This window comes from Anolis sagrei, chromosome 5 (assembly GCF_037176765.1).
Source record: "Anolis sagrei isolate rAnoSag1 chromosome 5, rAnoSag1.mat, whole genome shotgun sequence".
NCBI classification, from domain to species: Eukaryota; Metazoa; Chordata; class Lepidosauria; order Squamata; family Dactyloidae; genus Anolis; species Anolis sagrei.
The window spans coordinates 50,136,003-50,151,479 of NC_090025.1; the positions used below are offsets into that span (position 1 = coordinate 50,136,003).

The 15,477-nt window shown below is 39.3% G+C and overlaps 1 protein-coding gene across 2 annotated transcripts in view; it reads left to right on the forward strand.

Moving 5' to 3' along the window:
- The window catches only part of FHIP1A (FHF complex subunit HOOK interacting protein 1A), a 122,778-nt gene that overhangs the window by 75,072 nt on the left and 32,229 nt on the right, over positions 1-15,477 (forward strand). For both annotated transcript variants that reach the window (XM_060778839.2, XM_060778840.2), the window contains exons 7-9: positions 3,679-3,846; positions 9,454-9,533; positions 11,919-12,106. In XM_060778839.2, coding sequence (XP_060634822.2) covers positions 3,679-3,846; positions 9,454-9,533; positions 11,919-12,106 — 436 coding nt within the window. The remainder of the gene's footprint in view (positions 1-3,678; positions 3,847-9,453; positions 9,534-11,918; positions 12,107-15,477) is intronic.

Below are 15,477 nucleotides of genomic sequence, written 5' to 3' on the forward strand. Positions count from 1 at the left end.
AAGAGTACCTTCCCAAAGCAAACTTTGTTTTTACCATGATATATAAAACACACCAATTTACTGCACCATTATGTACAAAGGGATCTTGAGCATCCACTGATATTGGGATCCACGGGGGGTGAGGGGTGTCCTGGAACTAAACCCCAAACATTAAGGGCTCACTGTATTATGGTGTCTTCAGTGAGATTCAGTTAGGCTTTCCCTGATTAGTGCTTTTTAAGCTGTATCTATCTACTTTATTGCTATATAGAGACCTATAGAGCAATCGATCTTTGTTCTCTTTGTTAATAACCAGGTGACAGAAAGTCAGCACAATCCTTGAGTGCTGTAAGCAAAACCCAAGCTTTTTCTTTTTCTTTTTCTTTTTGCTATAGCTTGTCCTTGTGGAATTTTAAATTTCTATATCATAAATGGGCAACATGTGATTTACTAATGTGGAATCTGTATATTCGCCACAATCTGCTCTAGTTGTTGAGAAATATTTGGTAGTGCAGAGGCAACAAAAGTAGGAAAAAATGACAATACTAGGAATATTTTAATAATAATAATAATAACACTTTATTTATATTCCGCCTTTCTCCCCATGGAGACTCAGAGTGGATTACAGTAAACAATCAATGCCTTGTTACAATATAATGAGACACAGAAACACAAATAACAGCCAAAGCTTCTCCTTTCATTTCCGGCTTTGGAGGTGGTGCTCATCTCTGGCTCCGAGGAAGGTTGCGTTCTCCATTTCCAAGTCAGGAAGCCTGTGTTGTTACCTCATGGTAATGTGACCAGCATGGCTGCTTTGAGCATCTTATGCCTTTCCTGCCAAGGCAGTACCTATTTATCTACTCACATTTGCATGTTTTTGAACTGCTAGGTTAGCAATGGCTAGTGCTGACAGTGCGAGCTCCCCTTGTCCCGCAGATTCGAACTCCAACCTTCAGGTCAGCAGTTCAGCAGCACAAGAGTTTATTAACTCACTGTGCCACCATGGCCCCTCACACCTCTTGAGCAATAATGTGATGGCCTGTTCTTTGGATATTCTGCCATGCTCTTCCTCCTCCTCCTTCTGCCCCTCTCCCCAAAGGGACTCATGGCAGCTTACAACAACCAACAGATACAGGAAACAATATCAGCAATAAACAAATATCACTCCATACAATTAAAATGACACAATAGTATAAACATTAATAAATAACACTTCAAAATAATTTTTTGGAAATGATTTCAGAAACTGTTTAAGAAAATATTTTTTTAATTTGCTCTGTATACTTTTTTCAATAGCAAATAACAAAACTTAGTTTTTAGTGAATAGTCATTTCTTAACAGTGAAGTCATGAAAGAGAACAGGTGCACGATTTGTTGCTGCATGTACATGTTAAGAATCACATATACTTGCAACATGTGTAACCAGTGATGCAAAGGAGTTTGAATTGATGTTTTTATATGCACATGTGTTTTATTGCATTCTAAGAAGAAAGTGCAAAAGCTGGGTTGCAGTTGAGCATAAAAAAACCCCAAGATTATGGCAACCAGACTGATTGATAACTGGCAAATAGAGGGAGAAAGCGTGGAGGCCATGACAGACTTCGTATTTCTAGACGTGAAGATTACTGCAGACGCAGACTGCAGCCAGGAAATCAGAAGACGTTTACTTTTTGGGAGGACAGCAATGACCAATCTCGATAAAATAGTAAAGAGTAGAGACATCAACAAAGATCCACGTAGTTAAAGCAATGGTATTCCCCATAGTAACCAATGGATGTGAGAGCTGGACTATAAGGAAGGCTCGGCGAAGGAAGATAGATGCTTTTGAACTGTGGTGTTGGAGGAAAATTCTGAGAGTGCCTTGGACCGCAAAAAGATCAAACCAGTCCACACTCCAGGAAATAAAGCCTGACTGCTCATTGGAGGGAAAGATGTTAGAGGCAAAGATTAAGTACTTTGACCACATAATGAGAAGACAGGAAAGCTTGGAGAAGACAATGATTCTGGGGAAAATGGAAGGAAAATAGGCAGATGGGCCGGCCAAGGGCAAGATGGATGGATGGTATTCTTGAAGTGACTGGCTTGACTTTGAAGGAGCCTGAGGTGGCCACGTCTGACAGGGAGCTCTGGCGTGGACTGGTCCATGAGGTCACGAAGAGTTGAAAGCGACTGAACGAATAAACAAAATTCTATGTGTTCATTTTTATGTTTGTTTTTAGGCATTTCGTGCCGTCTGTAAGCCGCACTGAGTCCCTTCAGGGAGATGGTGGCAGGATATAAGAATGTTGTTAATAATAATAATAATCTTTATTTATACCCTGCCACCATCTCCCCAAGGGGGCTCGGGGCGGCTTACATGGGGCCAAGCCCTGCAATACAGTAAACAATATACAACAGAACACAGCAAAATAAAATAAAATAAAGTACAAACCCATTTTAGACAGATCAACAATATGAAATTACACATTGTTGTTGTTGTTGTTGTTGTTGTTGTTGTTGTTGTTATGCACCCAAAAAAGACCTCCAAGAAGAAATAGCTGCTTCTGAATTGAGAAGTAGTCCACACACACTCACTTTAAATGCAAATACTATACTATAGTAAATTCCCCCTTCCTCAAATAAGCACACTCAAAAGAAAAAGAAGCGCAGCATCACTATGAAGACTAAACTGGGTGCTAAGCTGTTACTACTCACAGCAATTCTGGTGAAAGTACATTTACACAGAGAGCCTGAGCAAGAAGTTTTCTTGTGAAAACGTACAACAGAATTCAGAGATTGTTCAGTAGCCATGTTCTAGGACCTAAAGCCCACTTCTTAACAAACTCCTTCATAATCCATTGTGACTTGCCTAGGAGCTTGCTTGGCTTCAAAGATCAAAGTGCGCTCCTCTTCATGCGGAACAAAGCTCTGCAGTTTGATGGACTCTTTGGCAGGGCTGGCAAAGCATTCTGTCTGGCTGTACAAGATCTTGGCAAAGCATGGTGATCAGGTGATCAGGGTAGAAAAGCATCAAGGGAATTTGAAGCTTAGAAGCATTGGTTTGGCCTTAATATAAAATAGAGAATTTTGCTAGTAAAGAAAGTCATGAGGAATAATACCCAAAGCTAATTGGATCTCTAGTTTATTTTCAGAGCACTAGTGTGAAGGGTGCTGAAGTTAGAATGAAAGAACACTGACTACTTGTATTCTAAAGATGTTCTAGAGTTTCATACAGAGAGAACAAAGAGTTATGTGGCTCAAAGGTCAGATGCAGGATGGGAAAAATGAAGAAAAGTTTAGTTCCAACTAATGGATTGAATGTTCAAAAAAATCTGTAACAGATATATAGCACTTCTGACACTGCTTGCAATCAATTACTTAACTGTATGCATCCTTCTCAGTGTGCTGAAGAGACTCTCATACTTTAGTTAATCTAATAAAATACGCTAAGTGGATGTTTTTAAGTGGATCTAGTCAGTATGTTTTTAAATGACCACATTGTGCTTGTTAATATGTGTTCCGATTTTCCCAAACCTGCTACCCTTCAGGTTCAGCTCCCATGTTAACTCACTGATGACCACATTAACTAGAATTCATGAGAAGTACAATCTGAAACAACCGGAGGGCACAGTGTTGCGGAAGGCTAATTGTGGAGGCATTATGAATTGCATTTAAACTGTATAATCGGAGAAATATTCATATTGTCTATGATCATTTTAGGTGACTGTGGAAGAGGTCATGACTACAACTGCATACTTGGATCTCTTCCTAAGGAGTGTTTCAGAGCCAGCTTTACTCAAGATCTTCCTTCGGTTCATTCTACTTCACCGCCACGAAAATGTGCACATTCTGGATACACTCACAAGCCGCATAAACACTCCATTTCGGGTAGGGTTACAGAAATAGAAATGTACAGATCTTTATCGATGTGGGATTATTTTAGAAAAATATGTCATTTCTTCAGCAGTGGAATGGCAAGTGTGTATGTCCATTAGGAAACTTTTCTGGTATCTGCTGTTTTATTTCTCCAAAAAACCTGGATGTTGCATGGAAATGGGACGTTCTCAGAAAGGCAAAAGGAGTAACCCATGAGCGCTGTGAAGTTCCCTGATTCCTGCATTGCTCCTTTCTCTCGCTCCTTCAGTTTGTCTTCTCCTACTTTGCCAGCTGGTTGAGAATTACTCTCTCATTTTATTAACTTACTTTATAAGGCATAGGTAATTAGCAGTTATGGCAACATTAGGAAACTTATCCAATTTAGTAATCTTTCTATTATTTTTTGATAAGGATGCAGAAGAGCTCCATGCGCAATCAGATAAAAGAAAAGCCTACATGATGAGAAATATCTCAATAAAGCCACTCAGATACCTTCAGGCACATATTGTACAGAATGTGGAAGTGTAAATCAAAGCACTAGTAGTGTTCAGTTCAAGATTGAGTGGTGTAACTCTGAATAGGCTGCATAGTACCGTATATACTTGAATATAAGCTAAGTTTTCAGCCCTTTTTTGGGCTGAAAAAGCCTTCCTTGGCTTATAATGGGGTCAAGTCTCTGGCAGCTTCTTCTAGCCATTGTTTGCAATATATGATATATTTCTCTCTCCTCTTCCCCTCCCTTTATAGTGTGTTTTCTTTTCCAAAGCCTCTCTCACTCTGCTTCTCCTCCCAGGCTAGAATTGTCCATTTTGGAAAGTCTTATTTTTGAAAAGAGAGAGAGCAAAAGAAGAAGACGAAGGGAATGTTTTGAAAAGGGAAATGATATATAGAGCTTGCAAATATTACAGGGGGGAAATGCACACACAAGTCTTGGACTTCAACTCCCACAGCTGGTAAACTGGCTGTGATTTCTGGGAGTTGAAGTCCAAACACCTGGAGGGGTGAAGTTTGCCCGTGCCTGCGTAAGACACTTCAAAACTTCCTCTCTTCACTGTTTTTTAACAAACCTGGGTGGTCACTAACTTCAATTTTAAAGTGGATATTTTATAACAAGGAAGATGCAGGCAAACATATGGTCTCTCAGTTAATCCATTTGATTATAATCTTGAGTACACCATTCTGTTCAATCCTGCGTTATTGTGTTCTGAACATGGGAAGATTGAACAACATAAGTACAATAGCAAGATTGATAAAATGCTTGATTGTAGTGCTGATTTTATAAAACTTCTCCAATCCTCATTTGTTAAAGTACTCCACTTTTCATGAGTTAGAATAGTCCTGCATTGGATTCAAGTAAAATGTGCAGCTGTGGGAGATTAACACATTTTGGTCACATTGTATGATGAAAGGCAGATCTCATGGCACTTTGAAGTATGTTTCCTGCCAAAATGAATCTCTACAGTTTCATGAGGGAATAACCTGGCCACTTGATCCCTTTGGAGGAGTTCCTCCTGCAGCAGGGTAGAGGGACAGTCCAATTGCTAGGATTTTCTGTTAGGGAAAAATACCCCAAAACAGCAGAGCATCCAAAAATATGCAAAAAAGGATACTTACAGTTGAGCATTAAGCTCACAGCAAGCAGACCGTGAAGCACCATGTGGCTATAAAGAATTTAGAACAGGGGTCCTCAAACTTTTTAAACAGAGGGCCAGTTCACAGTCCCTCAAACTGTTGGAGGGCTGGATTATAATTTGGAAAAAAATGAACAAATTCCTATACACACTGCACATATCTTATTTGTAGTGAAAAAAATAAACACTTTAAAACAATACAATAATTAAAATGAAGAACAATTTTAACAAATATAAACATATTAGTATTTCAGTGGGAAGTGTGGGCCTGCTTTTAGCTGATGAGATAAGATTGTTGTTGTCTGCTTTCAAGTCGTTTCAGACTTAGGTTGACCCTGAGTGAGGGCCGGGTAAATAACCTTGGAGGGTCGTATCTGGCCACGGGGCCTTAGTTTGGAGACCCCTGATTTAGAGCTTAGGAAGCAAAGTTCAATCTTTAAAGTCAAAAAAGGTTTATTTACAAAAAATAATATCTACATTTCTTAGTAGTAAATAACTGGGTCTTAAGTACATTAACTAACCCCATCTCTTCTAGAGTTCAAGAGAGAGGGAAAGAATCTCCAATCATTACATCTATCCTGACACACAAGCAGAGAGGGATCTCAATACACACTACGATGTAAAAAGCAGAAAGTCAAAAGCAAAAGGAATGCACCTGCAAAGTATCAGTTCTACATAACCAATCAGAATGAGAGTAGAAAAGAGAGGAGAGAAGAAATAGCTACGTTCCAACTGTCATTCAGGAGACGGGGGGGGGGGGGGGGAGGGATTCCCTCAGCCTAATTAATTCTTCTTCATTGAGGACTGCAGACTTGGGCAGTGTGGGGTTGAATTCCAACACTAATAACTGCCCTTTGAGCTCCTCAATCTACTGATTGCAGACCTTTGGACTGGTTAGAGAAGACTGCCATCTGGTGATTGAGAATGATACCACAAGGTTAAAACTTACTGACATATTTCAGTGGTTCCCAACCTTTTTTGACCAGGGACCACTTTGACCAGGGATCATTTGACCAGGGGCCACTCTCCAACGTTAATACCAAAAGGGTTACGAATCAACTTTAGATTTGGTTGGATTATTTGTGGTGTTGATTCAGAAAATTGCATTAGATAGACCACATCAGCTCTGGCTTCTGATACAAAACATATGCCACCCAGTAGTTGCCATCTGCTCACCCACAGAAAACCATCTTTAATAATCTAGAGCTGATGTGGTCTATCCAATGCAATTTTCTGAATCAGCACCCAAATAACCCCAGGAATGGGATTAAAAATGAAGACACCAACACAATAATTTCTTTGGTTGGGCTGTGTTATTATACGGTGAGGCAGCGGACCATATTTTAGTTCTTGTGGCCCACTGGTGATCCACGGATGACAGGTTGGGAACCACTGACATATTTACATTATTTGAAATTAATTAATGCAATTTAAAAACCGAGTAACTCCCAGGTCTATATACTCTAGGTTCCCTTTATGAAGATTAGGCATCATTTGATTAGGCTTTGAATTCTCATACTGAAGCTGACAAGTTGCACATCCTATGTCATTTTTACATTAGGTTTTTAATTTAGTATCGTGTCCTTTTGACTAAATCAAGTCCTCAAGATAACTCATTACATTAAAAATAATGGAAAAGCTATAAAATGTAATTGTGAAAGCAATTGAAACAATGAAGTCCTTAATGTAAGCAACAATGAAAATAGTAAAACTGACCCTGCAGCAGCATAAAATGAAATTCTAGTTTGAAGTGGTTTTTTTAAAGGTTTATTTTTATTTTTTCTATATGTATTAAGTAATCAGTATTCAATGTGCTATATTTTACAAGTGTACGTTTTATAAAATAGTAATGAAATTACTAATGACTATTTTTAATGGCTTAAAAATGAATGTATCCTCTCTGGCAAAAAAAAAACCCCTCTTAGTAGAATTTATCTTCTTGTTAAGTTAGAGAAACAGAATACAGCGGTCCTCTGCACGAAAGCAAACACTTGCTTTAGTAGAATAATTTTGTTCTATGTCATGTCAGTAGAAATAATGTTATCAAGACAACAGTTAGCTCAGTTCCTTGATCTTTGCGGTATGAAGTATTTATCTATTGAAAGTGATATTATATTAACACTTTCTGAGATATAATTATTATCAGAAGAGATCTTGGCAGCACTTTCAATATTGGGAAGAAAGCAAATACCTACTCCAGTTTACAGTTAGCAAAATGTCCTCCACACCTGCTCCTTGACTGGTACTTATTCCTTATTAAAGGATGCAGGAGGCTCTGCTGCATATGAGAAATGCTAAGTAGCATCTGGGTGGAGAACAGTCAAAGCCAGATGATCGGTACGTGCAACATCCATAATGTGTTCATGTATCAAGGCTGTCATCTTAGGCCAAATAAACATTGTTCAAGTAGGGCGTGCATGCGCAAACACATACTTACTGCTGTGGTGTGAACTACAAAACAGATTAGCTCCCAAACTGCTTCCGCAGCGAACAACTTGCCAGTGTTGTCTCCACTGAACTATAATTATTTGTTCCGCAGACAGAGTGGGTGGGGATCATGAAGCATTCTCCAGTCTCAAGTAGTTTGGGATCTCTGCCAACATGCATCTGTGATACCGAATGACTTCTCTGCCGTAGACATAGTCAAACATAGAAACAAGCACCACAGCTTTCAGCACATTATCATAGCACAATATGAGTGTGTAAATGGTGTAGGTGGGAGGTGCTTTGGTGCAGCAGAGACAGACCACTAGAGGCTAGGCTTCAGTCTGTTTTCTAAAACAGGAGGGCTGTGTGCACCATATGGCATGTCCTATACCCACTAAACTAGCTTGCTATTGTCAGGTGAAGTGTTGTATCATTGCTAAAGTAATATCCAGCTGTCAGTGCAGTTTGCTTCTTTTAATGGAAAGGAGGGCACCATTTTGTCCTTTCCTTCAGGCAAACAGCACGTTATACCTGCTCTGATAGTGGACTTATCTCATCTGTTCTTGCTGAACATGCATGAATTTATAACCAGCAATGATTACATGGTTCTTAGCATGCAAGAATAGAAGGAAGGGTATGAAGATAGATTTTGCATGCCAAGAAAAGGAAATAATTTTTTCTTCACAGGGCTTATTGATTGAATATATAGTAGCCACCAACATGCTATAGAGGTTGGAGTGTGAGACTGGGGGTGGATCTACACTGTAAAATTAATACAGTTTGACACCTCTTTAACTACCATGGCTCAATGCTGTGGAAACATGGGTGTTTTAGTTTTGCAAAGTTTTTAGCCTTCCTTGCCAAAGAATGATGATGTCTCTCCAAACTACAACTTCCATTATTCCATAGTACTGAGCCATGCCAATTGAACTGCATTAATTCTGTAGTGTGGATATCATGGTTTAACCATGTTAACCAAATTCTTCAGGACATGTTGTCCAGCCGATTTTGAATATTTCCCTAATCCTGTTCAAAAGTACCAGGATTATGATTTTGGATGGTGTGACTTTTAATAGTGATTGTAATATTTTATATGTTTTTAATGTGCTGTAAGCTGTACTGAGTTCCTCTTTGGAGGTGAGAAGGATGGGATAAAAATGCCTGAAATAAATAAATAAATTCAAATATAAATCTTTAACTTAATGTATTTTAATGTTTGTTGTTCAAAGGCATTGAACAACAATTTTTAAACAGTGTATTTTAACATTGAGACAAATGTTTTTAATCTATGCATATAATTTATTCATGTCCCAGCATTGAATGTTTGCCTTTTGTATGTTGTGCCCTTTGGGATGAGAAGGGCGGAATATAAATGTTTTAAATAAAATAAATAAAAAATAAATATGCAATCCCCCCTTGAGTCCCCTTCGGGGTGGATAAAAGCAAGAAACAAATAGAGTAAATAATAATAAATAATCAAATGATTGTGCCGTGCAATTTTTTTAAAAAAATGGGTAAAGATAGAAGGTTACAGATTTTGATGGTGCTTATCTTTTCTCAGCTCTGCGTGGTGTCCTTGGCATTATTCAGAACACTTATCAGCTTACATTGTGAAGATGTGATGCTACAGCTAGTTTTAAGGTAAAACTAAATCTTTTCCCATGATACTGTTAGTCCAAACCCCTTGCTGTCTGTAATATCCTACCGGTTATTCTAACTAGCTCTTCTTTGCCGGGGTGTGTGTGTGTATGATATTTGCACCCACTGGTTTTATATAAACCCAGAATCAATGCAAGAGGTGTAAAAGAAAGAAAAAGGAAGAGGAATGTGTTTAGAAATTACAAACCACTTTAGGATGAAACTATGCTTCTTTCAAGTTTAGCGAAGTGAGTGACAAGTCTATATATGGGCTACCAAATGCGGTGCCCGAACACGAATCAAAGGCACTGCAGACTAAACCAACAAGAGAAGTCAGCCATAGCAGAACACCTGATAAGCTAACCTGGACACAATATATTATTTGAAAACACAGAAATGCTGGGCCATTCGAACAACCACCATGCCAGACTACACAGAGAAGCCATTGAAATCCACAAACATGTGGACAATTTCAACAGAAAGGAGGAAATCATGCAAATTAACAAAATCTGACTACCTGTATTTTAAAAAACTCTAAAATCAGGACAGTTAATAAAGAGCAACGCTAAAAAAGCAGAGGAATTCCAGACATAAAAATTCCAGACACCTCCCAATAGAGAATCCCCACAGACAGCAACTATCCAGGCTTTAAGGCTGCAAGGCCATTAAATGCTAATCAAGGAGGCCAATTGCAACATTCACAGCTGTCTCAAACAGTAAAGAGTTTTTTCTCCCACCCTGGACATTCCACAGATATATAAACCTCACTTGCCTAGTTTCCAACAGACCCCTCAACCTCTGAGGATGCCTGCCATAGATGTGGGTGAAGCAGCAGGAGAGAATGCTTCTGGAACATGTCCACACAGCCCGGAAAACTCACAGCAACCCAGTTTCATTCCAGCAATGAAAGCCTTCGGCAACACATTGAGCAAAATAATTTGCATTCATTCAAACAAAATTAATGGAGGGTATTCTATATAAATGTACACCTTGCTTCTTAAAAATGGTAGGAAGGAAAACTGGGAATATATTTCTGGCTTTCTAGTTTACATCCCACGACACAGAAATTGGGTAGCCTACTATTGATAGTCAATTTACAGTACTAGAACTGTTTTCAAGCTAATGACTTTCAACACCTACTGTTTTCGATTCATATGTTTGCCAGTTACTAGCCAGTTATAACTTTGTTACAAAAATACGCCATTTCATTGTGGTTTTTAAAAAGGTATAAGCAAGCATTCCTGAGTTTACTGGAAAGTCATTTCATTTTTGTAGCACATGCCTATAAGCAAACATTTTTTAAATTCATTAATTGGATTTGTCTCTCCAAAATCAAGGAGAAGTGGTTATTTATAGCAGTGAACATTGTCGCATTCAAAACAATTGCCTAAAGTCTGAGTTATCTATCCAATTTTTTATAGTTTGTCAGTTTTGTAATTTAGTGATTTCGGTTGAAAGATTGAAACTAAGTAATAGAGCACATATTTTGCATTTCAGGTTTGGCCTTTGGAATATCCTGACCTTAGGAAACAGCTCTGCTTCAAACCCCAGAGAGCTATTATTAATTAGTGTAAACTAGTCTATTTTCAGGTAGAACACTGTATTTCTTTCAGCCTAGCATGTAAATGCATGGCATCTTTTGGGTGGGAGGAAACTAACTGGCAGGGCCATCATCACCTTTTCTCCTTCTCTTTTATAATATTTCAAAAACATTTTTCAAGTTACATTGTCCTCAGAAAACTGCATACAGGAAATAGCATTCAATGTAAAACCTAAAACATTACTATTGTATTAGCCAACTAAATGAATTCCAGCAATATGAAATGTTCCCTAATTAAAATGCTAGTATTTTATGTTAGTCTCTGGTAGCATGTATGAAGCCCCCCCCCCTCCCCTAATTTTCTATGAATGTGTCCTCGTGTTATTTTCATATCATGTAGACACAGTGGCCTAGATCCAGGTACTACTCAACACAGAAATATAGTTTCAAAGTTGGAACTTTCATGCACAAACATGTATTCCCAGTTTTTCCCTACTCCAGTGGTTCTCAACCTGTGGGTCTCCTGGGTGTTATGGCTTACAACTCCCAGAAATCCTAGCCAGTTTACCAGCTGTTAGGATCTCTAGGAGTTGAAGGCCAAAACATCTGGGGACCCACAGGTTGAGAACCACTGCCATACTCAGCTTTCTCCCTTCCCTTTAGTGTAACCTAGACAGAGGCAGAGGTGGACAACATTTGTTATTAAACAATAAATACAAGATAATCTGCTATTTGTAAACCAATAATATACCAGTGGATCCTGATCTACCTTCTTCTCATCCCTGGACTAGAAAATCTCCTTTAAATGTACCATTGTAGTTTGTTAAACAAAGGCTTTGTTATTTTAGGTACTTGATACCCTGCAATCACATCATGCTCAGCCAAAGATGGGCTGTGAGGGAACGAGACTGGTATTCTGTATCTGCTGCTAGATTGCTTGCCTTGACTCCAGTCTGCTGTTCTAGTGGGATTACTTTGACTTTTGAAAGACAAGAGAAAGATTACATCCTGTGGAGAAAGAACATACATGGGGCAGGTAAAATTATCTCTAAATGTAATGTCTGTTTTGTCACTAAGCACATTTAAAGCATGGTGCAAACCAGGATTCCAAGATGGAAGGCCACATTCACTGACACATCATATTGCTGAATCCAAGCTGGGAGTCAGTGTGGTGTTGTGATTTGAGTGGCCAACTGCAATTCTGAGAGGCCAGGTTTGACTATAAGATTTGGGCATTGGAGTTTGACTCTGGAGGCTAAGATCAAATCCCTACTTAGTCATAAAAACCTACCAAGTGACTTTGGACAAGTCACACTCTATCTAAGAGAAAGGCAATGGTAAACTTACTTTGAATAAATATTGCCAAGAAGACTTAGTGATAGGGTTGGTATAAATCATTCAGGGCCCTTCCAAACAGGCCCGATATCCCAGGATCTGATCCCAGGTTTTCTGTTTATCCCAGTGTGTACTCAGGGCCCTTCCATACAGCCATATAATCCAGTATATCAAGGCAGAATAACCCACAATATGTGAACTGGGTTATCTGAGTCCACACTGCCATATATCCCAATTCAAAGAGTTAATGTGGGATTTTATTTTGTGTGGAGGGGGCCTCATATAATCCAGTTTAAACCAGAAAACCTGGAATCAGATCCTGAGATATAGGGCCTGTCTGGAAGGGACCTCTGCTTAAAGGAACTTGGCAACAGCAAAGCATAGTCATCACTGCTTGCTCCCTATTGCCAATAAAGTACAAAGAAGGATTTTATACTGATTACCATATAATACATTCATGTTGGTTATAGATAGTTGGCCAGAGTCTCATCAATTCTTGCCCTTCAAAAATAACTTCATTGTTGGAAAGAAGTAGAAGTCCGATGGTGCAAGGTTGGGTGAAGAGGGCAATGCAGGAGAATTTCAAAGCCACAGAAGCATGTTTCCATTTGGGCAACATGTGAGTTGTGAACTGGTGCATTGTCTTGCAGAAGGCAGACACCTTTGGTGAGCATGTCTCTTGGTTTTGATGGCCTCTTGAAATTTCTGCAGCAGTGAAGCATAGTATGTCCCAGTGATCATGGCATTCTTTGCTAGGAAATCCATCAATACTGCTCCATGCTGGTCCCAAAATACTTTGGAGACGGTGAGTATGACTTGCCTGCCGAAAGTTGGGCATGTGCCTTTGGAGACGGTGAGTCATGATGCTTCCATTGCATCGACTGGACTTTAGTCTCAGGATCATAGTGATGGACCCAGCTTTCATCCTGTGTGATCAGTCTGTTGAAAAAGTCCTTCCTGTTTCCACGACACTTCGTAAATAAAGCCTGAGAGCATTCAACTCATTCCTACTTCTGGAACGGTGTGAGCAGCTGGCGATCCAGCGAGCAGATAACCTTACACATGTGAAGATGGCTTGGATGATTTTTCCACAGACCCCACACTAATCTTGACATTTTGGGATGGATGGTGAATGTTTACACAGTGATTTTCCAAAATGGTGACCTCCACTTGCTGGATGGTGTGTTCATTGGTAGCATAGTGGGGCCGCCCTGTAATTGGAGCTGTTTGCTACCGAAGTCTGACCACATCTGAATTGACAGTGCCAGTTCTTGACTACATCATAAGATGGGAAATCCTCACCGTAAACCTCTTTCATTTCACTGAACGTCTCCCTTGGTGTGCAGCTTTTCAAGTAAAGGAACTTGATGACTACTCTGGATTCCTCAGGGTCCATTATCAAACCTTACAACACTTCAGTACCTGTAAAATCAAGACTGTTATCAGTTTTGAGTTGTAAATTGGCATGTAACCTATAGAGATTTATATCACTACACAAGTGCAGTTTCAGCGTCCTGTGATACATAAAAGTGGGTCAGGGGAAATCACCCCTCGTAATTTTGAGCAACAAATATAGGAAGTGAAACCTAGATAAATTGGAAACAAAACCTCTATTCATACTGATTACTACGCCAGCCATTTCCTTATGGAAAGAAATGTTATCCATGCAGACTAATAATAAACCTTCAATCAATTGTTCAAAACTTCATTTTTTTTTCATCGAAGAGATAATAAATACCCCAGGATATCTCAGTCATAGGTCATCTAAACAAATCTATTGGAAATTGGCTTCTTAGTGGGCAATAATATGAACTTTAAGTCCTCAGTGTGCCTTATTTACAGCTAATAATTCTAGCAGATGGACGTAGCTGTGCAATACCAATGGGGAAAAATATTTTTGCGCTAAAAAGCATTTCATTTCTTCTCCAGCATATGCCATTTTACTAAAAAATTATAGCGCTATCCATAAAGATAAAGAACATTCTGTACCACAGAGAAGCTTATTAAGTTTTTCCAAATTCAGTCTTTTCCTACCTTTATTTGATACCTTTCATCTCTTCTGCACATAGCGACAGGTGTTTAAGGTGTTTAAGGCTGTGAACCAGAAAGTCTACTTGAGTCATTAAACTTTAGTAGGGTCAAAAACTTTGGTGGAGTCATTCCTTAAAGTTACCACAGGTATCAGTCAGTTGTAGTTTGAAATAGACTTTATTCGGGTAAATTGCTTTTTAAGAAGTTTAAGTTTAAACTTTCTGGACCAATTAAGAAAGACAAAAAAGGAAGACTATTGCAGATAGGGCAGTCCTGAAATCTTTTTCCTCAATACATATGCAGCATATGAAATCTACAGATAGAGCTTTTGCTCTCTGTTTCTTTTTTGCTATCTGCTCAAAGAATAGAATCATAGACTCATAGAGTTGAGCCATCCAGTCCAATTCCTTTCTGCCAAGAAGCAGGAAAATCGCATTCAAAGCACCCCCGATGGCCATCCAACCTCTGTTTAAAAGCCTCCAAAGAAGGAGCCTCTACCACAGTCCGGGGCAGAGAATTCCACAGCTGTGGAAGTTCTTCCTGATATTCAGGTGGAATCTCCTTTTCTGCAGTTTGAAGCCATTGTTCCGCATCCTAGTCTCTAGGGCAGCAGAAAACCAGCTTGCTCCCTCCTCCCTATGACTTCCCCTCATATATTTATACATGGTTATCCTGTCTCCTCTCAGTCTTCCCTTCTGCAGGCTAAACATGCCCAGCTCTTTAAGCTGCTCCTCATAGGGCTTGTTCTCCAGACCCTTGATCATTTTAGTCACCCTCGTGTGGACATATTCCAGCTTGTCAACATCTCCTTTAAGTTGCAGTGCACAGAATTGGACACAGTATGCCAGGCTTGGTTTGGTCTGACTAAAGCAAAATAGAGGGGTAGCATGACTTCTCTGGATCTAGACACTATACTCCTATTTATGCACGTCAAAGTCCCATTGGCTTTTTTAGTTGCTGCATGACATTGTTGGCTCATGTTTAACTTGTTGTCCACAAGGACCCCAATATCTTTTTCACACATACTGCTATCAAGCCAGG